Source organism: Electrona antarctica (assembly GCF_951216825.1).
Source record: "Electrona antarctica genome assembly, chromosome: 6".
Taxonomy (NCBI): domain Eukaryota; kingdom Metazoa; phylum Chordata; class Actinopteri; order Myctophiformes; family Myctophidae; genus Electrona; species Electrona antarctica.
In genome coordinates, this window is record NC_136811.1 from 56,751,852 (window position 1) to 56,773,142 (window position 21,291).

The following is a 21,291-nucleotide window of genomic DNA, read 5'->3' on the forward strand; positions in this document are numbered from 1 at the left end:
CGGTCCAGAGACCCATCTATGGGGCGCCCTCTGGCCTAGCGGTCCAGAACCCCATCTATGGGGCGCCCGCTGGCCTAGAGGTCCAGAGACCCATCTATGGGGCGCCCTCTGGCCTAGTGGTCCAGAGACCCATCTATGGGGCGCCCGCTGGCCTAGCGGTCCAGAACCCCATCTATGGGGCGCCCGCTGGCCTAGCGGTCCAGAGACCCATCTATGGGGCGCCCGCTGGCCTAGCGGTCCAGAGACCCATCTATGGGGCGCCCGCTGGCCTAGCGGTCCAGAACCCCATCTATGGGGCGCCCGCTGGCCTAGAGGTCCAGAACCCCATCTATGGGGCGCCCTCTGGCCTAGCGGTCCAGAACCCCATCTATGGGGCGCCCGCTGGCCTAGAGGTCCAGAACCCCATCTATGGGGCGCCCTCTGGCCTAGAGGTCCAGAACCCCATCTATGGGGCGCCCGCTGGCCTAGCGGTCCAGAACCCCATCTATGGGGCGCCCTCTGGCCTAGCGGTCCAGAACCCCATCTATGGGGCGCCCGCTGGCCTAGCGGTCCAGAACCCCATCTATGGGGCGCCCTCTGGCCTAGCGGTCCAGAACCCCATCTATGGGGAGCCCGCTGGCCTAGAGGTCCAGAGACCCATCTATGGGGCGCCCGCTGGCCTAGCGGTCCAGAACCCATCTATGGGGCGCCCGCTAGCCTAGCGGTCCAGAACCCCATCTATGGGGCGCCCGCTGGCCTAGCGGTCCAGAACCCCATATATGGGGCGCCCGCTGGCCTAGAGGTCCAGAACCCCATCTATGGGGCGCCCGCTGGCCTAGAGGTCCAGAACCCCATCTATGGGGCGCCCTCTGGCCTAGCGGTCCAGAACCCCATCTATGGGGCGCCCGCTGGCCTAGAGGTCCAGAACCCCATCTATGGGGCGCCCTCTGGCCTAGAGGTCCAGAACCCCATCTATGGGGCGCCCGCTGGCCTAGAGGTCCAGAACCCCATCTATGGGGCGCCCGCTGGCCTAGAGGTCCAGAACCCCATCTATGGGGCGCCCGCTGGCCTAGAGGTCCAGAGACCCATCTATGGGGCGCCCTCTGGCCTAGCGGTCCAGAACCCCATCTATGGGGCGCCCGCTGGCCTAGAGGTCCAGAGACCCATCTATGGGGCGCCCGCTGGCCTAGAGGTCCAGAACCCCATCTATGGGGCGCCTGCTGGCCTAGCGGTCCAGAGACCCATCTATGGGGCGCCCGCTGGCCTAGAGGTCCAGAACCCCATCTATGGGGCGCCCGCTGGCCTAGAGGTCCAGAACCCCATCTATGGGGCGCCTGCTGGCCTAGCGGTCCAGAGACCCATCTATGGGGCGCCCGCTGGCCTAGTGGTCCAGAGACCCATCTATGGGGCGCCCGCTGGCCTAGAGGTCCAGAACCCCATCTATGGGGCGCCCGCTGGCCTAGAGGTCTAGAGACCCATCTATGGGGCGCCCGCTGGCCTAGTGGTCCAGAGACCCATCTATGGGGCGCCCGCTGGCCTAGAGGTCCAGAACCCCATCTATGGGGCGCCCTCTGGCCTAGAGGTCTAGAGACCCATCTATGGGGCGCCCGCTGGCCTAGTGGTCCAGAGACCCATCTATGGGGCGCCCGCTGGCCTAGCGGTCCAGAACCCCATCTATGGGGCGCCCTCTGGCCTAGCGGTCCAGAGACCCATCTATGGGGCGCCCGCTGGCCTAGAGGTCCAGAGACCCATCTATGGGGCGCCCGCTGGCCTAGTGGTCCAGAGACCCATCTATGGGGCGCCCGCTGGCCTAGCGGTCCAGAACCCCATCTATGGGGCGCCCTCTGGCCTAGCGGTCCAGAGACCCATCTATGGGGCGCCCTCTGGCCTAGAGGTCCAGAGACCCATCTATGGGGCGCCCGCTGGCCTAGTGGTCCAGAGACCCATCTATGGGGCGCCCGCTGGCCTAGAGGTCCAGAGACCCATCTATGGGGCGCCCGCTGGCCTAGAGGTCCAGAACCCCATCTATGGGGCGCCCGCTGGCCTAGAGGTCCAGAACCCCATCTATGGGGCGCCTGCTGGCCTAGCGGTCCAGAGACCCATCTATGGGGCGCCCGCTGGCCTAGTGGTCCAGAGACCCATCTATGGGGCGCCCGCTGGCCTAGAGGTCCAGAACCCCATCTATGGGGCGCCCGCTGGCCTAGAGGTCTAGAGACCCATCTATGGGGCGCCCGCTGGCCTAGTGGTCCAGAGACCCATCTATGGGGCGCCCGCTGGCCTAGAGGTCCAGAACCCCATCTATGGGGCGCCCTCTGGCCTAGAGGTCTAGAGACCCATCTATGGGGCGCCCGCTGGCCTAGTGGTCCAGAGACCCATCTATGGGGCGCCCGCTGGCCTAGCGGTCCAGAACCCCATCTATGGGGCGCCCTCTGGCCTAGCGGTCCAGAGACCCATCTATGGGGCGCCCTCTGGCCTAGAGGTCCAGAGACCCATCTATGGGGCGCCCGCTGGCCTAGTGGTCCAGAGACCCATCTATGGGGCGCCCGCTGGCCTAGCGGTCCAGAGACCCATCTATGGGGCGCCCTCTGGCCTAGCGGTCCAGAGACCCATCTATGGGGCGCCCGCTGGCCTAGCGGTCCAGAGACCCATCTATGGGGCGCCCGCTGGCCTAGTGGTCCAGGTGCATCATGCCTGACAGCGTGTCGCGTGTTCGAGTCCCGTTCATGACGACCTTTCCTGCATGTCTCTTCCCTTCTATCCCTCCCTCTTTCCTGTCCATCTTCACTTGAATTTAATCAATAAAGGCAGGGGGTCCCGGGTCGGTCAGTCTCAATGACAGGGGGACGGGGGGTCAGGGGGTCCCGGGTCGGTCAGTCTCAATGACAGGGGGACGGGGGGGTCAGGGGGTCCCGGGTCGGTCAGTCTCAATGACAGGGAGTCAGGGGGGTCAGGGGGTCCCAGGCCGGTCAGTCTCAATGACAGGGGGACTGGGGGGTCAGGGGGTCCCGGGTCGGTCAGTCTCAATGACAGGGAGTCAGGGGGGTCAGGGGGTCCCAGGCCGGTCAGTCTCAATGACAGGGGGACTGGGGGGTCAGGGGGTCCCGGGTCGGTCAGTCTCACCTGCGGTGCGCTGTGGAGGCTCCTGGAGTGTCTGGCGGTCAGGAACCTCTCCAGGACGAGGTCAGGGGAGCGGGACTGGTCAGCCTCCGTGTCCAGCTCCTCCTCCCCAACGCTGGTGGTCACAGACTCCAGCTCAAACACCAGCTGCTCCTCTTCGGAGGAGGCCTGCTCCGACGGAGGAGGAGGAGGAGGAAGAGGAACAGAGGAGGAGGGCGTGGCCGTGGCTCTGGTGGGCCGGGCGGCGGCCGTGGCGGCGGGACCGAGGCTGAGCCGCGGCGGCTGACCCGCGGCCGTCTCTGGCTCGTCGTCGGGCAGCTGTCACGATGACATATTTAAATACATTAAAAAGGGAAACATTCCCTGCGTTGCCGCTGGGAATGCCTGAGGACTAGGGGTGTAGAGATATAGTAACTGCATCGAAAAATCGATTTTAATTTCAAGAATCAAAGTATATCGAAATGAAAACGGCAACATCGACTATGTATCGTATCGTTTTGCAATGCAAATGATCGATTGTATATATCAATACTAAATTTTTATGCTTGGTATTTAGTAATTTTCAGAAGAAAAAAGAAAAAGAGGGGTTTAATTAATTAGTTTAAAATAATGTCAATGTATTTTAAATAGTTACTGCATCGATTTCAAATCGTTGAATGGAATCGGATCGTATCGTCATAATGAACCAATATGGTCCATGTATCGCATCGTCAACCATGTATCGCATCGTCAACCATGTATCGTGATACGTATCGTTATCACTGTTAAAATGTATCGTTGCGGCCTGGGCCATGGCTCAGCGGTCCAGGCACCTTGGCTGGTGATCCGGTCTGGCAGTGTGCCGCGGGTTCGACTCCCGATCCCGACGACCTTTACTGCATGTCATCCCCCATCTCTCTCCCCATTTCCTGTCAGTCTATTGTCTGTCCCTCCATACAAAATATAAAATAAAGGCAAAAGCCACAAAGTATGGCTAAAACAAAGTTTTTTTTAAGTATCGTTGCACGGTGCACCCCTACTGACGGCTGCAATGGAGCGTCAGGGTAAAGGAGACTGAATGGCCGACATCCGGTACATCTATACATACATCTACCAGAGGATCATTCATATAGTTTTGTGCTGATGGGTTCCCAGATGGATCAGACAGAGGCTCTGAGCCAGAGCCGTCTGCTACAACACACACACACACACACACACACACACACACACACACACACACACACACACACACACACCTGAAAATAGAGAATCTACAAGCGCACAAAGCGTCACATTGCAGATCGGCTATTTCGTGCGTGATTTAAATTAAATATAGAGCTAAAATGTTTCTGCCCAACATCAACAATATGCAATGTAATAAACCAATCAATCAATCAATCAATCACCTGACATTCCACCTGGGCTCCTCCCCTCGCAGAGTGTCCGTCATCGACGCTCCTCCGCGCCACGCCGTTCCTTTTCAGACGCCCCCCTCCTCTCCTCCCCCGGGCCCCGCCCCTTGGCCCCGCCCCCCTCATGGCGTCCGCGGCGGCGCTCTGCTGCACGGCCGTCTCCTCCTCCTCCTCCTTGACGTCGGGCTGGCCCACCATGGAACAGGATGCAGTCTGGGAGGTGGAGTTCATCTCCGTCGCTCTCTCCGAGGGCCCGCCCACCGACTCGCTCCTGGAACCCATTTAGATTTCGGGTTATTTTTTGTCTTAGGGCTCCATTTTCGTCACCGCTAAACCCCTTATCCCTAAACTTCTGCCTTTTTTTACTATTTTGAACTTTCAACTAGCCGATCTACATTGACACGTTGTGAGCTTGTAGACTGGCCATTTTAACTATTCAAAAATGCAAAATAGTAAAAAAAAAAGGCAAATAAGTTTAGGGATAAAGGGTTTAGCGCCGATGAAAATGGAGCCCATAGTCTTTTGAATACCATTTCATTCAGTTTTTGTCATAGTATAGTCATCTGAAATGTTTCAGTTTTAGTGTGGGTTTTAGTCGACAACATATTATTTTGGCGGGCCTTGAGGGCGTCGTAATGTTTTACATTGGGTTCCATGCTGAATATCTACAAGTTCACGAGTCTCGCTGCAGCGTGTTGTGAGCTTGTAGATCTGCTATTTTCAGAGCATAAAACCAGAGCACAACGAAACATAAAATGGGAGGGGGGGCACAGACCCCAAAGGGTAACTGTCTTTCGTTGTCGCACATTCACAACAGAGAACTTTCAATAAATCATTCAAAAAGTGCAATCTGCCATAGCAGAAACTATAGCAACCAAAGAGCTGAATCTGCTAAAGAGTTAAATAAATACTTTCTGAAACGTCTATGGGAGAAAAATGAATGAGAAACTCTCTTCCGGGCCGCTCATCGGGGACTGCGGCTAAGGCGCTCTATAGGCCTTCTTGTCGACTGAATCCACCCTACCTGGGGCAGCCGTGTTCCTCGACGGGCGGCTCTTCCTCTCTCTCGTTTTGATCGCCCACGGTGACCATGTCCACCTCCAGCAGCAGGTCGTCCTTCACGTCGTCTTCCTCGGCGCCGTCGTGGTGGTGGTGGTGGACCACCTCGGGTCCCACGGGTCGGCCCGGCATCGAACCGTTCTCGGGGCCGTCGTGATGGTGGTGGTGGACCACCTCGGGTCCCACGGGTCGGCCCGGCATCGAACCGTCCTCGGCGCCGTCTCGCCCGCTGTTCCTCCGACGCCCCGCTCTGCCCCCTTCCGACGACGGCGAACCCCCCCCGCCGCCGCCCGGGAGAGGAGGCGAACCCCCCCCGCCGCCGCCCGGGAGAGGAGGCGATCCCACCGCCTGGCTGTGATTCAGAGAGCCTGGAGAGAGACAGGCCCAGTGGTGGAAAAAGTACTCGATTGTTTTGCTTAAGTAAAAGTACCAATACTGCAATTTAGAACTACTTTGTTACAAGTAAAAGTACGGAATTGAAAATGTACTTGAGTAAAAGTACGAAAGTATCGGCATCAAAATGTACTTAAAGTACTAAAAGTAAGTAAGTTCAAAATGTGTACAAAATCTATTGAAAATAGAAGCAGATCTACAAGCTTACACCGTACAGCTTACAACGCGTCGTAAAGCTTGTAGGTCAGCTATTTCAGCTATTAAGTATAAAAATAATGAATAGTAAGTCAATAATTTATTATTATTTATTATGTTTCAGTTATTTGTCATATCTGCCCCAGGTAAACAGAAATGTATTCTTGATTACCATGTTCCAATGTCCCAAAAAACACAATTAAATTGTTAAAGTTTTCATGTCATTAATTTCTCACCAATAGTAAAAGTATTTACACACTGTAGTTGTCCCCATTGAGCGTATGAGCCTATGAGGCATATGCTTTTTGAAAATCTGTCTTAAATGCTGCCAGTGCCACCGCCACCCACCGCACCTACACGAGTGACGGTGACGGCAAAACCCACGTACAGTCGGCTTGTATATGATATGAAAACAATCAGCCAGGAATGGATTAGTACTTAAGTTGGAGAACTACCAACAAACAACAGAGCTCACAGCTGCATGTCTGCTGTAAAAAATACAACAAAATGGATTTAATGGATTAAATAACCCCGGGCGTGTTAAAATAAGATCTGGTTGCAAAAGGCGGTGAAGTGGCCCTGTAATTAATTCACTGTAATTAATTCACAATTATCTGTGTGACAATGAATCGTCAGCGTAAATGTGTTAATCGTGGCCACAGTTTACCTGGAGAGAGAGCCGGCGGGGGGGTGAGGCTCTGGAGGCCCGGACGCCCCTGGGCCGCTACGCTAATGGCTAACGGACGCCCCTGGGCCGCTACGCTAACGGCTAACGGACGCCCCTGGGCCGCTACGCTAACGGCTAACGGGTGTCCGCCTCCGTCGGCGCTGCCCGGGACGGTGGGCAGCGAGGGCGACACGTTGAGGTCGGGGAAAGAGACCATGCCCCCACCCCCCGCCGACCCCGCCTCACCCGCCTCCGCCTCCGACGTGTCCCAGTCCGAGGCGGCCGCGTTCATCGCAGCGACGGGACCCCCGTCTGGAGACAAGAGGACATGAAATTGTAGATTTATAGCATTTTATGTAGACTTATAGCATTTTATGTAGACTTATAGCATTTTTGAGTGGTGTAAACCACTCCTACAACTGGCTTTGTTAGTTTACGTGTCTGTTCGTACCAAAAAATGAGCATGGTTGCTATGGTCACCCAGTTCACCCGGGTGTGATTTCAGCTTTGTTAGTTTACGTGTCTGTTCGTACCAAAAAATTAGCATGGTTGCTATGGTCACCCAGTTCACACGGGTGTGATTTCATTACGTGAGTAGACTTAGAGCATTTTATGTAGACTTATAGCATTTTTATGTAGACTTATAGCATTTTATGTAGACTTATAGCATTTTATGTAGACTTATAGCATTTTATGTAGACATAGCACTATATAGTAATGAGTAAAATTATATAGATATTCCACTGTTTTTCTTATCTTACGTATGTTTCATGATAACTACTTTTTATGTATGTTTTGGTTGTTGCTTAATGTAAATCGCTCTGGATTAAGAGCGTCTGCTAAATGCCTACATTGTAAATTGTTGGGTGGAGTTATTTTTGAGCAAAAGCTCCATTAGTCATAGTTTTTTTTATTTTAGGAATAAATTGGAGGGGGGAAGAGAGAGAGAGAGAGAGAGAGAGAGAGAGAGAGAGAGAGAGAGAGAGAGAGAGAGAGAGAGAGAGAGAGAGAGACAGACAGAGACAGAGACAGAGACAGAGACAGAGACAGAGAGAGAGAGAACAGATCTACCACCTCAAAATATTAAATACAAGGCATAGATCTGACTTCCCTAAGCCTGCAGTGCAGATTCCCTGTTTACGTGTATTGTTCAGAATGGACAAAATTATTATAATTTTTAAATTTCAGAATGAGATCACATTGACATCGGTAATATCGGCCAAAATGTCTCATCGGCACATCCCCAAAGAACCAGACGGAAGAGCAGCTGACCTGACGCGGTGGGAGCCGGACAGAGATGCATGTGAGAGGACAGTCCCTCGAAGACGTTCCCGTTGGTGTAGGTGAGACCAGGACTCTCCACCATGTGCATACTGGCCTTGTGGAGCTGCAGGGTGGACACCTCGGAGAACCTCTCCCCACACTCCTTACACTCCAGAGTGTGCCTGGAGGACACAGGGGACAGGAGGTGAGGACACAGGGGACAGGAGGTGAAGACACAGGGGACAGGAGGTGAAGACACAGGGGAGGGACAGGAGGTGAAGACACAGGGGACAGGAGGTGAAGACAGACACAGGGGACAGGAGGTGAAGACAGACACAGGGGACAGGAGGTGAAGACACAGGGGACAGGAGGTGAAGACACAGGGGACAGGAGGTGAAGACAGACACAGGGGACAGGAGGTGAAGACAGACACAGGGGACAGGAGGTGAAGACAGACACAGGAGACAGGAGGTGAAGACACAGGGGACAGGAGGTGAAGACACGGGAGACAGGAGGTGAAGATACAGGAGACAGGAGGTGAAGACAGACACAGGGGAGGGACAGGAGGTGAAGACACAGGAGACAGGAGGTGAAGACACAGGAACCAGGAGGTGAAGACACAGGAGACAGGAGGTGAAGACACAGGAGACAGGAGGTGAAGACACAGGGGACAGGAGGTGAAGACACAGGAGACAGGAGGTGAAGACACAGGAGACAGGAGGTGAAGACACAGGAGACAGGAGGTGAAGACACAGGGGACAGGAGGTGAAGACAGACACAGGGGACAGGAGGTGAAGACACAGGGGACAGGAGGTGAAGACACAGGATACAGGAGGTGAAGACACACAGGGGACAGGAGGTGAAGACACAGGGGACATGAGGTGAAGACACAGGGGACATGAGGTGAAGACACAGGGGACAGGAGGTGAAGACACAGGAGACAGGAGGTGAAGACACAGGAGACAGGAGGTGAAGACACAGGGGACAGGAGGTGAAGACACAGGGGACAGGAGGTGAAGACACAGGAGACAGGAGGTGAAGACACAGGGGACAGGAGGTGAAGACACAGGGGACAGGAGGTGAAGACACAGGAGACAGGAGGTGAAGACACAGGGGACAGGAGGTGAAGACACAGGGGACAGGAGGTGAAGACACAGGGGACAGGAGGTGAAGACACAGGGGACAGGAGGTGAAGACAGACACAGGGGACAGGAGGTGAAGACACAGGGGACAGGAGGTGAAGACAGACACAGGGGAGGGACAGGAGGTGAAGACACAGGAGACAGGAGGTGAAGACAGACACAGGGGAGGGACAGGAGGTGAAGACACAGGAGACAGGAGGTGAAGACAGACACAGGGGAGGGACAGGAGGTGAAGACACAGGGGACAGGAGGTGAAGACACAGGAGACAGGAGGTGAAGACACAGGAGACAGGAGGTGAAGACAGACACAGGGGACAGGAGGTGAAGACACAGGGGACAGGAGGTGAAGACAGACACAGGGGACAGGAAGTGAAGACACAGGGGACAGGAGGTGAAGACAGACACAGGGGACAGGAGGTGAAGACACAGGAGACAGGAGGTGAAGACACAGGAGACAGGAGGTGAAGACAGACACAGGGGACAGGAGGTGAAGACAGACACAGGGGACAGGAGGTGAAGACACAGGGGACAGGAGGTGAAGACACAGGGGACAGGAGGTGAAGACACAGGAGACAGGAGGTGAAGACACAGGGGACATGAGGTGAAGACACAGGGGACAGGAGGTGAAGACACAGGAGACAGGAGGTGAAGACACAGGAGACAGGAGGTGAAGACACAGGGGACAGGAGGTGAAGACACAGGAGACAGGAGGTGAAGACAGACACAGGGGACAGGAGGTGAAGACACAGGGGACAGGAGGTGAAGACACAGGGGACAGGAGGTGAAGACACAGGAGACAGGAGGTGAAGACACAGGAGACAGGAGGTGAAGACACAGGGGACAGGAGGTGAAGACACAGGGGACAGGAGGTGAAGACACACACAGGGGACATGAGGTGAAGACACAGGGGACATGAGGTGAAGACACAGGAGACAGGAGGTGAAGACACAAGGGACAGGAGGTGAAGACACAGGGGACAGGAGGTGAAGACACAGGGGACAGGAGGTGAAGACACAGGGGACAGGAGGTGAAGACACAGGAGACAGGAGGTGAAGACACAGGGGACAGGAGGTGAAGACACAGGAGACAGGAGGTGAAGACACAGGAGACAGGAGGTGAAGACACAGGAGACAGGAGGTGAAGACAGACACAGCAGACAGGAGGTGAAGACACAGGGGACAGGAGGTGAAGACAGACACAGGGGACAGGAGATGAAGACACAGGAGACAGGAGGTGAAGACAGACACAGGGGACAGGAGGTGAAGACACAGGGGACAGGAGGTGAAGACACAGGGGACAGGAGGTGAAGACACAGGAGACAGGAGGTGAAGACACAGGGGACAGGAGGTGAAGACACAGGGGACAGGAGGTGAAGACACAGGGGACAGGAGGTGAAGACACAGGAGACAGGAGGTGAAGACACAGGGGACATGAGGTGAAGACACAGGGGACAGGAGGTGAAGACACAGGAGACAGGAGGTGAAGACACAGGAGACAGGAGGTGAAGACACAGGGGACAGGAGGTGAAGACACAGGGGACAGGAGGTGAAGACACAGGGGACAGGAGGTGAAGACACAGGAGACAGGAGGTGAAGACAGACACAGGGGACAGGAGGTGAAGACACAGGGGACAGGAGGTGAAGACACAGGGGACAGGAGGTGAAGACACAGGAGACAGGAGGTGAAGACACAGGAGACAGGAGGTGAAGACACAGGGGACAGGAGGTGAAGACACAGGGGACAGGAGGTGAAGACACAAGGGACAGGACGTGAAGACACAGGGGACAGGAGGTGAAGACACAGGGGACAGGAGGTGAAGACACAGGGGACAGGAGGTGAAGACACAGGAGACAGGAGGTGAAGACACAGGGGACAGGAGGTGAAGACACAGGAGACAGGAGGTGAAGACACAGGAGACAGGAGGTGAAGACACAGGAGACAGGAGGTGAAGACACAGGAGACAGGAGGTGAAGACAGACACAGGAGACAGGAGGTGAAGACACAGGGGACAGGAGGTGAAGACAGACACAGGGGACAGGAGGTGAAGACACAGGAGACAGGAGGTGAAGACAGACACAGGGGAGGGACAGGAGGTGAAGACACTGGGGACAGGAGGTGAAGACACAGGAGACAGGAGGTGAAGACAGACACAGGGGAGGGACAGGAGGTGAAGACACAGGGGACAGGAGGTGAAGACACAGGGGACAGGAGGTGAAGACACAGGAGACAGGAGGTGAAGACACAGGAGACAGGAGGTGAAGACACAGGAGACAGGAGGTGAAGACACAGGGGACAGGAGGTGAAGACACAGGAGACAGGAGGTGAAGACACAGGGGACAGGAGGTGAAGACAGACACAGGGGACAGGAGGTGAAGACACAGGAGAAAGGAGGTGAAGACAGACACAGGGGAGGGACAGGAGGTGAAGACAGACACAGGGGACAGGAGGTGAAGACACAGAAGACAGGAGGTGAAGACACAGGAGACAGGAGGTGAAGACAGACACAGGGGACAGGAGGTGAAGACACAGGAGACAGGAGGTGAAGACACAGGGGACAGGAGGTGAAGACACAGGGGACAGGAGGTGAAGACACAGGAGACAGGAGGTGAAGACACAGGAGACAGGAGGTGAAGACAGACACAGGGGACATGAGGTGAAGACACAGGAGACAGGAGGTGAAGACAGACACAGGGGACAGGAGGTGAAGACACAGGAGACAGGAGGTGAAGACAGACACAGGGGACAGGAGGTGAAGACGCAGGGGACAGGAGGTGAAGACAGACACAGGGGACATGAGGTGAAGACACAGGGGACAGGAGGTGAAGACACAGGAGACAGGAGGTGAAGACAGACACAGGAGACAGGAGGTGAAGACACAGGGGACAGGAGGTGAAGACAGACACAGGGGACATGAGGTGAAGACACAGGGGACAGGAGGTGAAGACACAGGAGACAGGAGGTGAAGACAGACACAGGGAAGGGACAGGAGGTGAAGACAGACACAGGGGAGGGACAGGAGGTGAAGACACAGGAGACAGGAGGTGAAGACACAGGAGACAGGAGGTGAAGACACAGGGGACAGGAGGTGAAGACACAGGAGACAGGAGGTGAAGACACAGGAGACAGGAGGTGAAGACAGACACAGGGGAGGGACAGGAGGTGAAGACAGACACAGGGGACAGGAGGTGAAGACACAGGAGACAGGAGGTGAAGACACAGGGGACAGGAGGTGAAGACACAGGAGACAGGAGGTGAAGACACAGGAGACAGGAGGTGAAGACAGACACAGGGGAGGGACAGGAAGTGAAGACAGACACAGGGGAGGGACAGGAGGTGAAGACACAGGAGACAGGAGGTGAAGACACAGGGGACAGGAGGTGAAGACACAGGAGGTGAAGACAGACACAGGGGAGGGACAGGAGGTGAAGACACAGGGGACAGGAGGTGAAGACACAGGGGACAGGAGGTGAAGACAGGGGACAGGAGGTGAAGACACAGGAGACAGGAGGTGAAGACACAGGAGACAGGAGGTGAAGACAGACACAGGGGAGGGACAGGAGGTGAAGACAGACACAGGGGACAGGAGGTGAAGACACAGGAGACAGGAGGTGAAGACACAGGGGACAGGAGGTGAAGACACAGGGGACAGGAGGTGAAGACACAGGAGACAGGAGGTGAAGACACAGGAGACAGGAGGTTAAGACACAGGAGACAGGAGGTGAAGACACAGGGGACAGGAGGTGAAGACACAGGAGACAGGAGGTGAAGACACAGGGGACAGGAGGTGAAGACACAGGGGAGGGACAGGAGGTGAAGACACAGGAGACAGGAGGTGAAGACAGACACAGGGGAGGGACAGGAGGTGAAGACACAGGGGACAGGACGTGAAGAAACAGGAGACAGGAGGTGAAGACAGACACAGGGGAGGGACATGAGGTGAAGACAGACACAGGGGAGGGACAGGAGGTGAAGACACAGGGGACAGGACGTGAAGAAACAGGAGACAGGAGGTGAAGAGACAGGACGTGAAGAAACAGGAGACCGGAGGTGAAGACACAGGAGACAGGAGGTGAAGACACAGGAGACAGGAGGTGAAGACACAGGGGACAGGAGGTGAAGACACAGGAGACAGGAGGTGAAGACACAGGAGACAGGAGGTGAAGACAGACACAGTAGTAACACGGGGAGAACATGCAAACTCCACACAGGAAGGACTCGAACCCAGGACCTTCTATCTGTGAGGCGACAGCTCTACAGACTGCACCACCGTGCACGTAGATGAACGTCATTTTAAGGGTTTTTATTGATTAAGTTATATCACGCTCAGTGTCTTCAGTCACCGCCGTATGAATATAGCCTCATGTAGCAGATTCAAGGCTCATACATAGTCTGGATTTTCGGTGGTTAGGTGACCACCGAACTACAACATGACGTCACGAGCCGCGGTGAAGAGCAAACCACCACCACCGCTCCAGCCCTTCTCTCTGTTTTTACTCACCACCGCTCAACATTATTTCAGCTCCGGTGGTCAGCTCACCACCGGAGCGGTGGTCACCTCACCACCGAAAATCCAGACTATGAATAGGCCTTAAATCTGGCCCCTCTCAGTGCATATCGCCCCAGGCAGATTAAGTCTGGCCCCCTCTCAATGCATATCGCCCCAGGCAGATTAAGTCTGGCCCCTCTCAATGCATATCACCCCAGGTAGATTAAGTCTGGCCCCTCTCAATGCATATCGCCCCAGGCAGATTAAGTCTGGCCCCTCTCAGTGCATATCGCCCCAGGCAGATTAAGTCTGGCCCCTCTCAGTGCATATCACCCCAGGTAGATTAAGTCTGGCCCCTCTCAGTGCATATCGCCCCAGGTAGATTAAGTCTGGCCCCTCTCAGTGCATATCGCCCCAGGTAGATTAAGTCTGGCCCCTCTCAGTGCATATCGCCCCAGGCAGATTAAGTCTGGCCCCTCTCAGTGCATATCGCCCCAGGCAGATTAAGTCTGGCCCCTCTCAATGCATATCACCCCAGGGGGCAGATTAAGTCTGGCCCCTCTCAGTGCATATCGCCCCAGGCAGATTAAGTCTGGCCTCTCTCAATGCATATCACCCCAGGGGGCAGATTAAGTCTGGCCCCCTCTCAATGCATATCGCCCCAGGGGGCAGATTAAGTCTGGCCCCTCTCAATGCATATCGCCCCAGGCAGATTAAGTCTGGCCCCTCTCAGTGCATATCGCCCCAGGCAGATTAAGTCTGGCCCCTCTCAGTGCATATCGCCCCAGGCAGATTAAGTCTGGCCCCCTCTCAGTGCATATCGCCCCAGGCAGATTAAGTCTGGCCCCTCTCAATGCATATCACCCCAGGCAGATTAAGTCTGGCCCCTCTCAGTGCATATCACCCCAGGCAGATTAAGTCTGGCCCCTCTCAGTGCATATCGCCCCAGGCAGATTAAGTCTGGCCCCCTCTCAATGCATATCGCCCCCCTATTTCTATCGAATCATTTTTCGATTAATATTGTGCCGTTAAAAATGGCGACATATCCATGAAATGGGTCTTTTTATGCCGACCCCTAGTGGTACCTGGAGGTGATGACGCCCTCCGTCTCCACGTTGGGGTTTCTGCGCTTCCTGGCCGTCTTGGGCGTAGGGGCGGGGCTTAATTGGGCCGGGGGCGTGGCCACGGGCCGAGAGGCCAACAGGGTCAGTCGCTTCTGGTTCTTTTTGGGCCGGCCTCCTTTTCCCTTCACTCTGCCTGGAAACGAAAAAAAAAAAAAAAAAAAAAAGTATTCAAATGTCAAAACCCATTAAGGACAGGAAGCCCTTTCAGCGTTTCGACCATCATTTTATACTGTTTATAATGTCCACTTTCACAAGTTTTCAATAATTTCAAAAATTATACAAATCTTTTGAAAATAGCAGATCTACAAGCTCACAATGCGTCGCAGTGCGACGCATTGCGAGCTTGTAGATCTGCTATTTTCAAATGGTCAAAATGTATATATACTGTATCTTGAGCCAGTCTTGCACCCTTAATTATTTTTGGAGTGCCACTTTTTCCACTACACATTGTGAACCTAGTTATATACTTATATAGTCAAGTAAATGTATCTCTGAGCTGTAGTGGAATATAAAAAGCATGAAAAGAAATGTTCAGTATACCTAAAAAATGAAAGTTAGATGAAGTACTTGAGGCAAAGTGTTCTTATATTAGTTGCTTCCCCACCACTGACCTGCTGCAAGCTCGTCCGGAGGCGGGTGCGTTTGTGCGTTAGTCTCCTGGGGCTCCGTCCGGGTCAGGGGGTCATGGAGAGGGGTGTCCGGTGTCTCCTGGGGGTCCGTGGGGGTCACGGGGTCATGGAGAGGGGGCTCCGGTGTCCCGCACGCTGCCTTTGAAGGATCCAGCTTGTAAACCTTGAGCTGAGGCTGCTTGTGACCTCTGAGGAGGAGCAGGGCGTCTCGTTGTATCTGTTGGTCTGCGGACGACGCCGGGCTCGTCTCCGACCCGGCCTCCGTCTCCTCCTCGCGGCGCCGCTTTCCCTTCGGACCCGTTTTCGCCGGCTTTGCGTCTCGGGTTTTCCTGGCCTTGGTTTTCGTCGGTTGCTTCTTAACCACCCCCACGGCGTCTGTGCTTTCTTCCTGAACCGTTTGGTCCGGTGTGCCGTCGCCATTAGCCAAATCCTTTTGCGGGGTTTTCTGTTGTTTCTTCTTCTTGACCGCCGCTGGAATGTCCGTGCTTTCTACTGGACTCTGTTCGTCCACTGCGGCGTCACTAATCGACTCTTTTTGCACGTTTTTCTGTTGCTTTTTCTTTTTGGTCGCTGGAGATTCTGTGCTTTCTTGACTTGTAATTTGGTCCATTTCGCCATCAGGAGTCAAATCTTTTTGCACGGCTTTCTTCTGTTGCTTTTTCTTTTTGACCGCCGGAGTGTCCGTGCTTTCTTCTGGAATTATTTGCTCCGTTTCGCCCTCGCCGATCCAATCTTTTTGCACGGCTTTCTGTTGCTTTTTCTTTTTCACCACTGGACTGTGAGTGCTTTCTCCTTGACTTATTTGTTCCGTTTCGTCCTCACCGATCGAATCTGTTTGTCTCTTCAATGTCTTAGTTATTGAATCCTCTTTCATTTGCTCCAGCTGTGAGTCGTGCTCCGACGAGGCATGCTTGGTTTTCCCTCCCTTCTTTTTGAGAGCGGCCTTTTTCTCCGACGGTTTAGGCGACGCGTCCTCCCCGGGCGACGGCGTCATCGGTCCCTTGTTCAGCTTCTCCTTCTTTTTGGGGCCAAACTTAACGACCAGGAGGGACTTCTTGGTTCTCTGCCGTTTGACCGGCTGCTCACTGAGCCAGTAGTAATCGTTGTACATGGGTCCGGCCAGCTGGGTCTTTCTTTTACGCACCTTCACCAGTTCCTGAGCCGACATGACGTTGACAGGCGTGACCGAGGCCTGGTGGTCCGTCTGCTTGGCCTGCGTTGGTTTTTCAGCCTCTGCTAGTTCAGACAGTTTGTCCGACTGCCTCTGCCTTCCCCCACTGTCCAGAGGCTCCTCTGCTACAGACACTGTGTGCGACTGCCTCTGCCTTCCCCCACTGTCCAGAGGCTCCTCTGCTACAGACACTGTGTGCGACTGCCTATGCCTTCCCCCACTGTCCAAAGGCTCCTCTGCTACAGACACTTTGTGCGACTGCCTATGCCTTCCCCCACTGTCCAGCAGTTCTTTCGCAGACGTTTCGACGTGGTTTATCTTGCGCGATTCTTCTTCCAGCGGAGCGCTCTCCTTCGCAGAGGCCACGCCATCGATTCTCTCCGTTGGCATCTTAGAACCCGTTGAGTCGAGATTCTGCATTCCAGGGTTGGTTTGGGATTCTCCTGCGAGGTTCAGTGTCGTCTCCGCTTGGTGGAATTCCCCGGGGAGGTTTGGCATCGTCATCCCCGCTTCGGGATGAGTTTGGGAGTCCCCAGGGAGGTTTGGCATCAACGTCCTTGCTTCGGGATGAGTTTGGGAGTCCCCAGGGAGGTTCGGCATCGACGTCCCTCCTTCGGGATGAGTTTGGGAGTCCCCAGGGAGGTTTGGCATCGACGTCCCTGCTTCGGGATGAGTTTGGGAGTCCCCGGGGAGGTTGGGTGTCTCCGCTGTCATGAAGGCGCAGGTGGAGAGGTCCTGCTGGTCCAGGTCCAACTGAATCGTAGGAGGTGGTGGGACCGACAGGCGGCTCTCCTCGGGACCCGTCCCGCCCTGGTGGCCGTCCTCCAGTTCGTCTGTGGGTATCAAGGAGGCGGCTTCGGGAGGGATCCGGTGGAACTGTGCCGTGGGCGTGAGCACAGAGGTCAGCTCCAAGATGACCGTCTGCTCGGGGTCGGCAGCATGGCTCTGACCCGCCGCGTCCAGCGGAACCGACCCCCCCAGGAGCATCAGCTCCGACGGCTCCGAGACGAGCGCGGTCAACCGAAACGCAGGGTTGATGAGCTGGCCGTCCGGCGTTATGGGCTCCAGGATGATGGTGTGCTCTAGAGACGAGTCGCACTGGTCCCGGCCCGGTTCCAGTCCCATCGCCATCGTTCCAGACAGCCCGATCACCTGTGGGGACCAGAACCATAATGACGATTACACGTGATTATTGTGGCAAGAATTAATCTCGCTAAACGATATTATCCATCGTGATCGGCAAAATATGTTTAACCCATTTAGGCCTGACCTTAAAATTAAAAAAAGAAATCTTCTAAATCCTCCAGTTTTCTGAAATAAATATTTTCACGATTTTTCAAAAATAGCAGACCTACAAGGTTGTAGCGCGCCACTCGGTGGCGCGCTATGAGCTTGTAGATCTGCTATTTTTCAATAGCTAAAGTATAACATAATGATTAAATCACCAAAAGGGGTTCCCGCCCAGAATGGGTTAAAACTCTTAAAATGAGGTCTCGAGGTACCTGGCCAATTCGATTTGATTCCAATTCAGAGGGCTACGATTTCATTATCAATCGATTACCGACGCATCTCAAATCCAATACGTGATTAATTTACTTGCACTATCTTTTATTACATTACAAACAAACAAAAACATTATGTACCAACATACAAGCACCGATTTCTGATATTTGTGAATGGATTCATCATGATAAGTTACTAACGAATCATCATCCCATGATGCTACAGTCACCTGAGGCAGGGTGGTGATATTCACGCTCGTAGGCTCGCCCTGTCCGAGCAGCTCGTCGCCCCGCGGTGCGCTCGGAGGCGGAGCCACCGGGGGCGTGGCCACCTGGCCCAGCACCACCACCTGGTTGACTCTGTGCACGTTCCCCATGGACTGGATGAGCCTGCAGATGAGAGCCGTATCCATCTGGGAGTCCACCTTCTGGAGAGGACCCATGGACTCTACCTGGAGACATGATACCACAATGAGTTCAACCTTCTGGAGAGGACCCATGGACTCTACCTAGAGACATGATACCACAATGAGTTCAACCTTCTGGAGAGGACCCATGGACTCTACCTAGAGACATGATACCACAATGAGTTAAACCTTCTGGAGAGGACCCATGGACTCTACCTAGAGACATGATACCACAATGAGTTAAACCTTCTGGAGAGGACCCATGGACTCTACCTAGAGATATGATTACAATGAGAAGAGTCAAGACCCATGGACTCTACCTAGAGGATACCACAATGAGTTCAACCTTCTGTAGAAGACCCATGGACTCTACCTGCAGCCGGCGGGTCAGATTTAGTTTTTTGAGGGGCGCTAGCCCCTCCTATATTCAGGTTTAATGTTTGTTTTTAAAAACGCCATTGACAATGAAGGGAAAATTAACGTCATCTTGTCTAACACAAACATCAAATGCCATTAACAAAAAATTTTTTTTTAATGTTTGTGTTTGCACCATTTATTTTACATCACCATTACATCACCTAATCAACATGAGTTAGACTTTAACATATTAGCGCTCAGATGGGTGAACCAATATGATCCAACACCTTGTTCCCGGTCGGCACCCGCCCCTCTAGACCCCGCCCCTCTAGACCCCGCCCCTCTAGACCAGAAACCACCCGCCCCCTCTAGACCAGAAACCACCCGCCCCTCTAGACCAGAAACCACCCGCCCCTCTAGACCAGAAACCACCCGCCCCTCTAGACCAGAAACACCCGCCCCTCTAGACCAGAAACACCCGCCCCTCTAGACCAGAAACCACCCGCCCCTCTAGACCAGAAACCACCCGCCCCTCTAGACCAGAAACCACCCGCCCCTCTAGACCAGAAACACCCACCCCTCTAGACCAGAAACACCCGCCCCTCTAGACCAGAAACACCCGCCCCTCTAGACCAGAAACCACCCGCCCCTCTAGACCAGAAACCACCCGCCCCTCTAGACCAGAAACACCCGCCCCTCTAGACCAGAAACACCCGCCCCTCTAGACCAGAAACCACCCGCCCCTCTAGACCAGAAACACCCGCCCCTCTAGACCAGAAACACCCGCCCCTCTAGACCAGAAACACCCACCCCTCTAGACCAGAAACACCCGCCCCTCTAGACCAGAAACCACCCGCCCCTCTAGACCAGAAACCACCCGCCCCTCTAGACCAGAAACCACGCTGGCTGGTTGCCAGGCTACCACTAACCTGCAGCGGGGAGGGCTGGCAGATGGAGATGGGCGTTATGGTGGAGACGACACCGGAGCCGGCCTTGGCCCGGAGGCTCTCCTCCTCCGTGGCGCCGTGCTTGTTCTTCATGTGGCGACAGAGCCCCCTGGCTGTCCGGAAGACCGCCTTGCACGTGGAACTGGAACACGGGAACTTTATGGCTGCAAGGAAGAGAAAGACAGAAGAGGACGTCGTCCGTGAGCGAACGCAACATTTCACACAATATGAAAAGAGAGCAAAACAAAACATATAAACCAGTAAGACGTCTGAGGGCAAGAACGCATTCCGTCTGGGTGACGGCAGACTGCTGGGCGAGAGCTGGCGCTTTGGAATGGGGGGGTCAGATCAACATGTCCGTCTGGGTGACGGCAGACTGCTGGGTGAGAGCTGGCGCTTTGGAATGGGGGGTCTGATCAACATATCCGCCTGGGTGACGGCAGACTGCTGGGCAAGCGCTGGGGCTTTGGAATGGGGGGTCAGATCAACATATCCGCCTGGGTGACGGCAGACTGCTGGGCGAGCGCTGGCGCTTTGGAATGGGGGGTAAGATCAACATATAGAATGAATTCTGTACTGGCCATGGAGCGTGTCTTGAGTGTACAGGGTTTCAGATCAACATATGGAATGTCAAAACAGGTCAGCTCCATATATGGAGATCTAAGAGTGGCATCAGGGGCAGTGTCTTGAGTGTACAGGGTCTGATGAGGGCCCAGGTAGGGGCGGGCCTTAATTTTCGGGCCTGTTGAGAACTCTAGTTTTCGCCGGCTGCCGGGCGCGGCTGCACTAATAACTTTGGGCATGGCCCGTCTAGAGTTTAAATGGACAGGTATCAGTCAACAGGCCCGTCTAGAGTTTAAATGGACAGGTATCAGTCAACAGGCCCATCTAGAGTTTAAATGGACAGGTATCAGTCAACAGGCCCGTCTAGAGTTTAAATGGACAAGTATCAGTCAACAGGCCCGTCTAGAGTTTAAATGGACAGGTATCAGTCAACAGGCCCGTCTAGAGTTTAAATGGACAGGTATCAGTCAACAGGCCCGTCTAGAGTTTAAATGGACAGGTATCAGTCAACAGGCCCGTCTAGAGTTTAAATGGACAGGTATCAGTCAACAGGCCCGTCTAGAGTTTAAATGGACAGGTATCAGTCAACAGGCCCGTCTAGAGTTTAAATGGACAGGTATCAGTCAACAGGCCCGTCTAGAGTTTAAATGGACAGGTATCAGTCAACAGGCCCGTCTGGGAAAGCATCAACATATGGAATGTCAGAACAGGTCAGCTCCATATATGGAGATCTAAGGGTTTGAGGTTTGAGGTGAGATGTAGAGTTGCTGGCCAATATTGATGACATCAGGGATCTCCATATATGGACGTAATATTGATGACATTGCGTGATGCCACGAGGCATGACCATACATGGGGCGTGATGAACCAACTGACGGGAAATGCAATTTGTGACGAC

The 21,291-nt window shown here is 54.4% G+C and overlaps 1 protein-coding gene across 1 annotated transcript in view; it reads right to left on the reverse strand.

The window, feature by feature from the left end:
• Positions 1-21,291, reverse strand: part of znf576.1 (zinc finger protein 576, tandem duplicate 1) — a 58,741-nt gene that overhangs the window by 24,175 nt on the left and 13,275 nt on the right. Inside the window, exons 5-13 of the mRNA XM_079503872.1 lie at positions 19,812-19,993; positions 18,349-18,570; positions 15,428-17,768; positions 14,778-14,949; positions 8,074-8,246; positions 6,802-7,113; positions 5,512-5,914; positions 4,482-4,758; positions 3,100-3,414 (exon numbers count right to left, since the gene is read on the reverse strand). Coding sequence (XP_079359998.1) covers positions 3,100-3,414; positions 4,482-4,758; positions 5,512-5,914; positions 6,802-7,113; positions 8,074-8,246; positions 14,778-14,949; positions 15,428-17,768; positions 18,349-18,570; positions 19,812-19,993 — 4,397 coding nt within the window. The remainder of the gene's footprint in view (positions 1-3,099; positions 3,415-4,481; positions 4,759-5,511; positions 5,915-6,801; positions 7,114-8,073; positions 8,247-14,777; positions 14,950-15,427; positions 17,769-18,348; positions 18,571-19,811; positions 19,994-21,291) is intronic.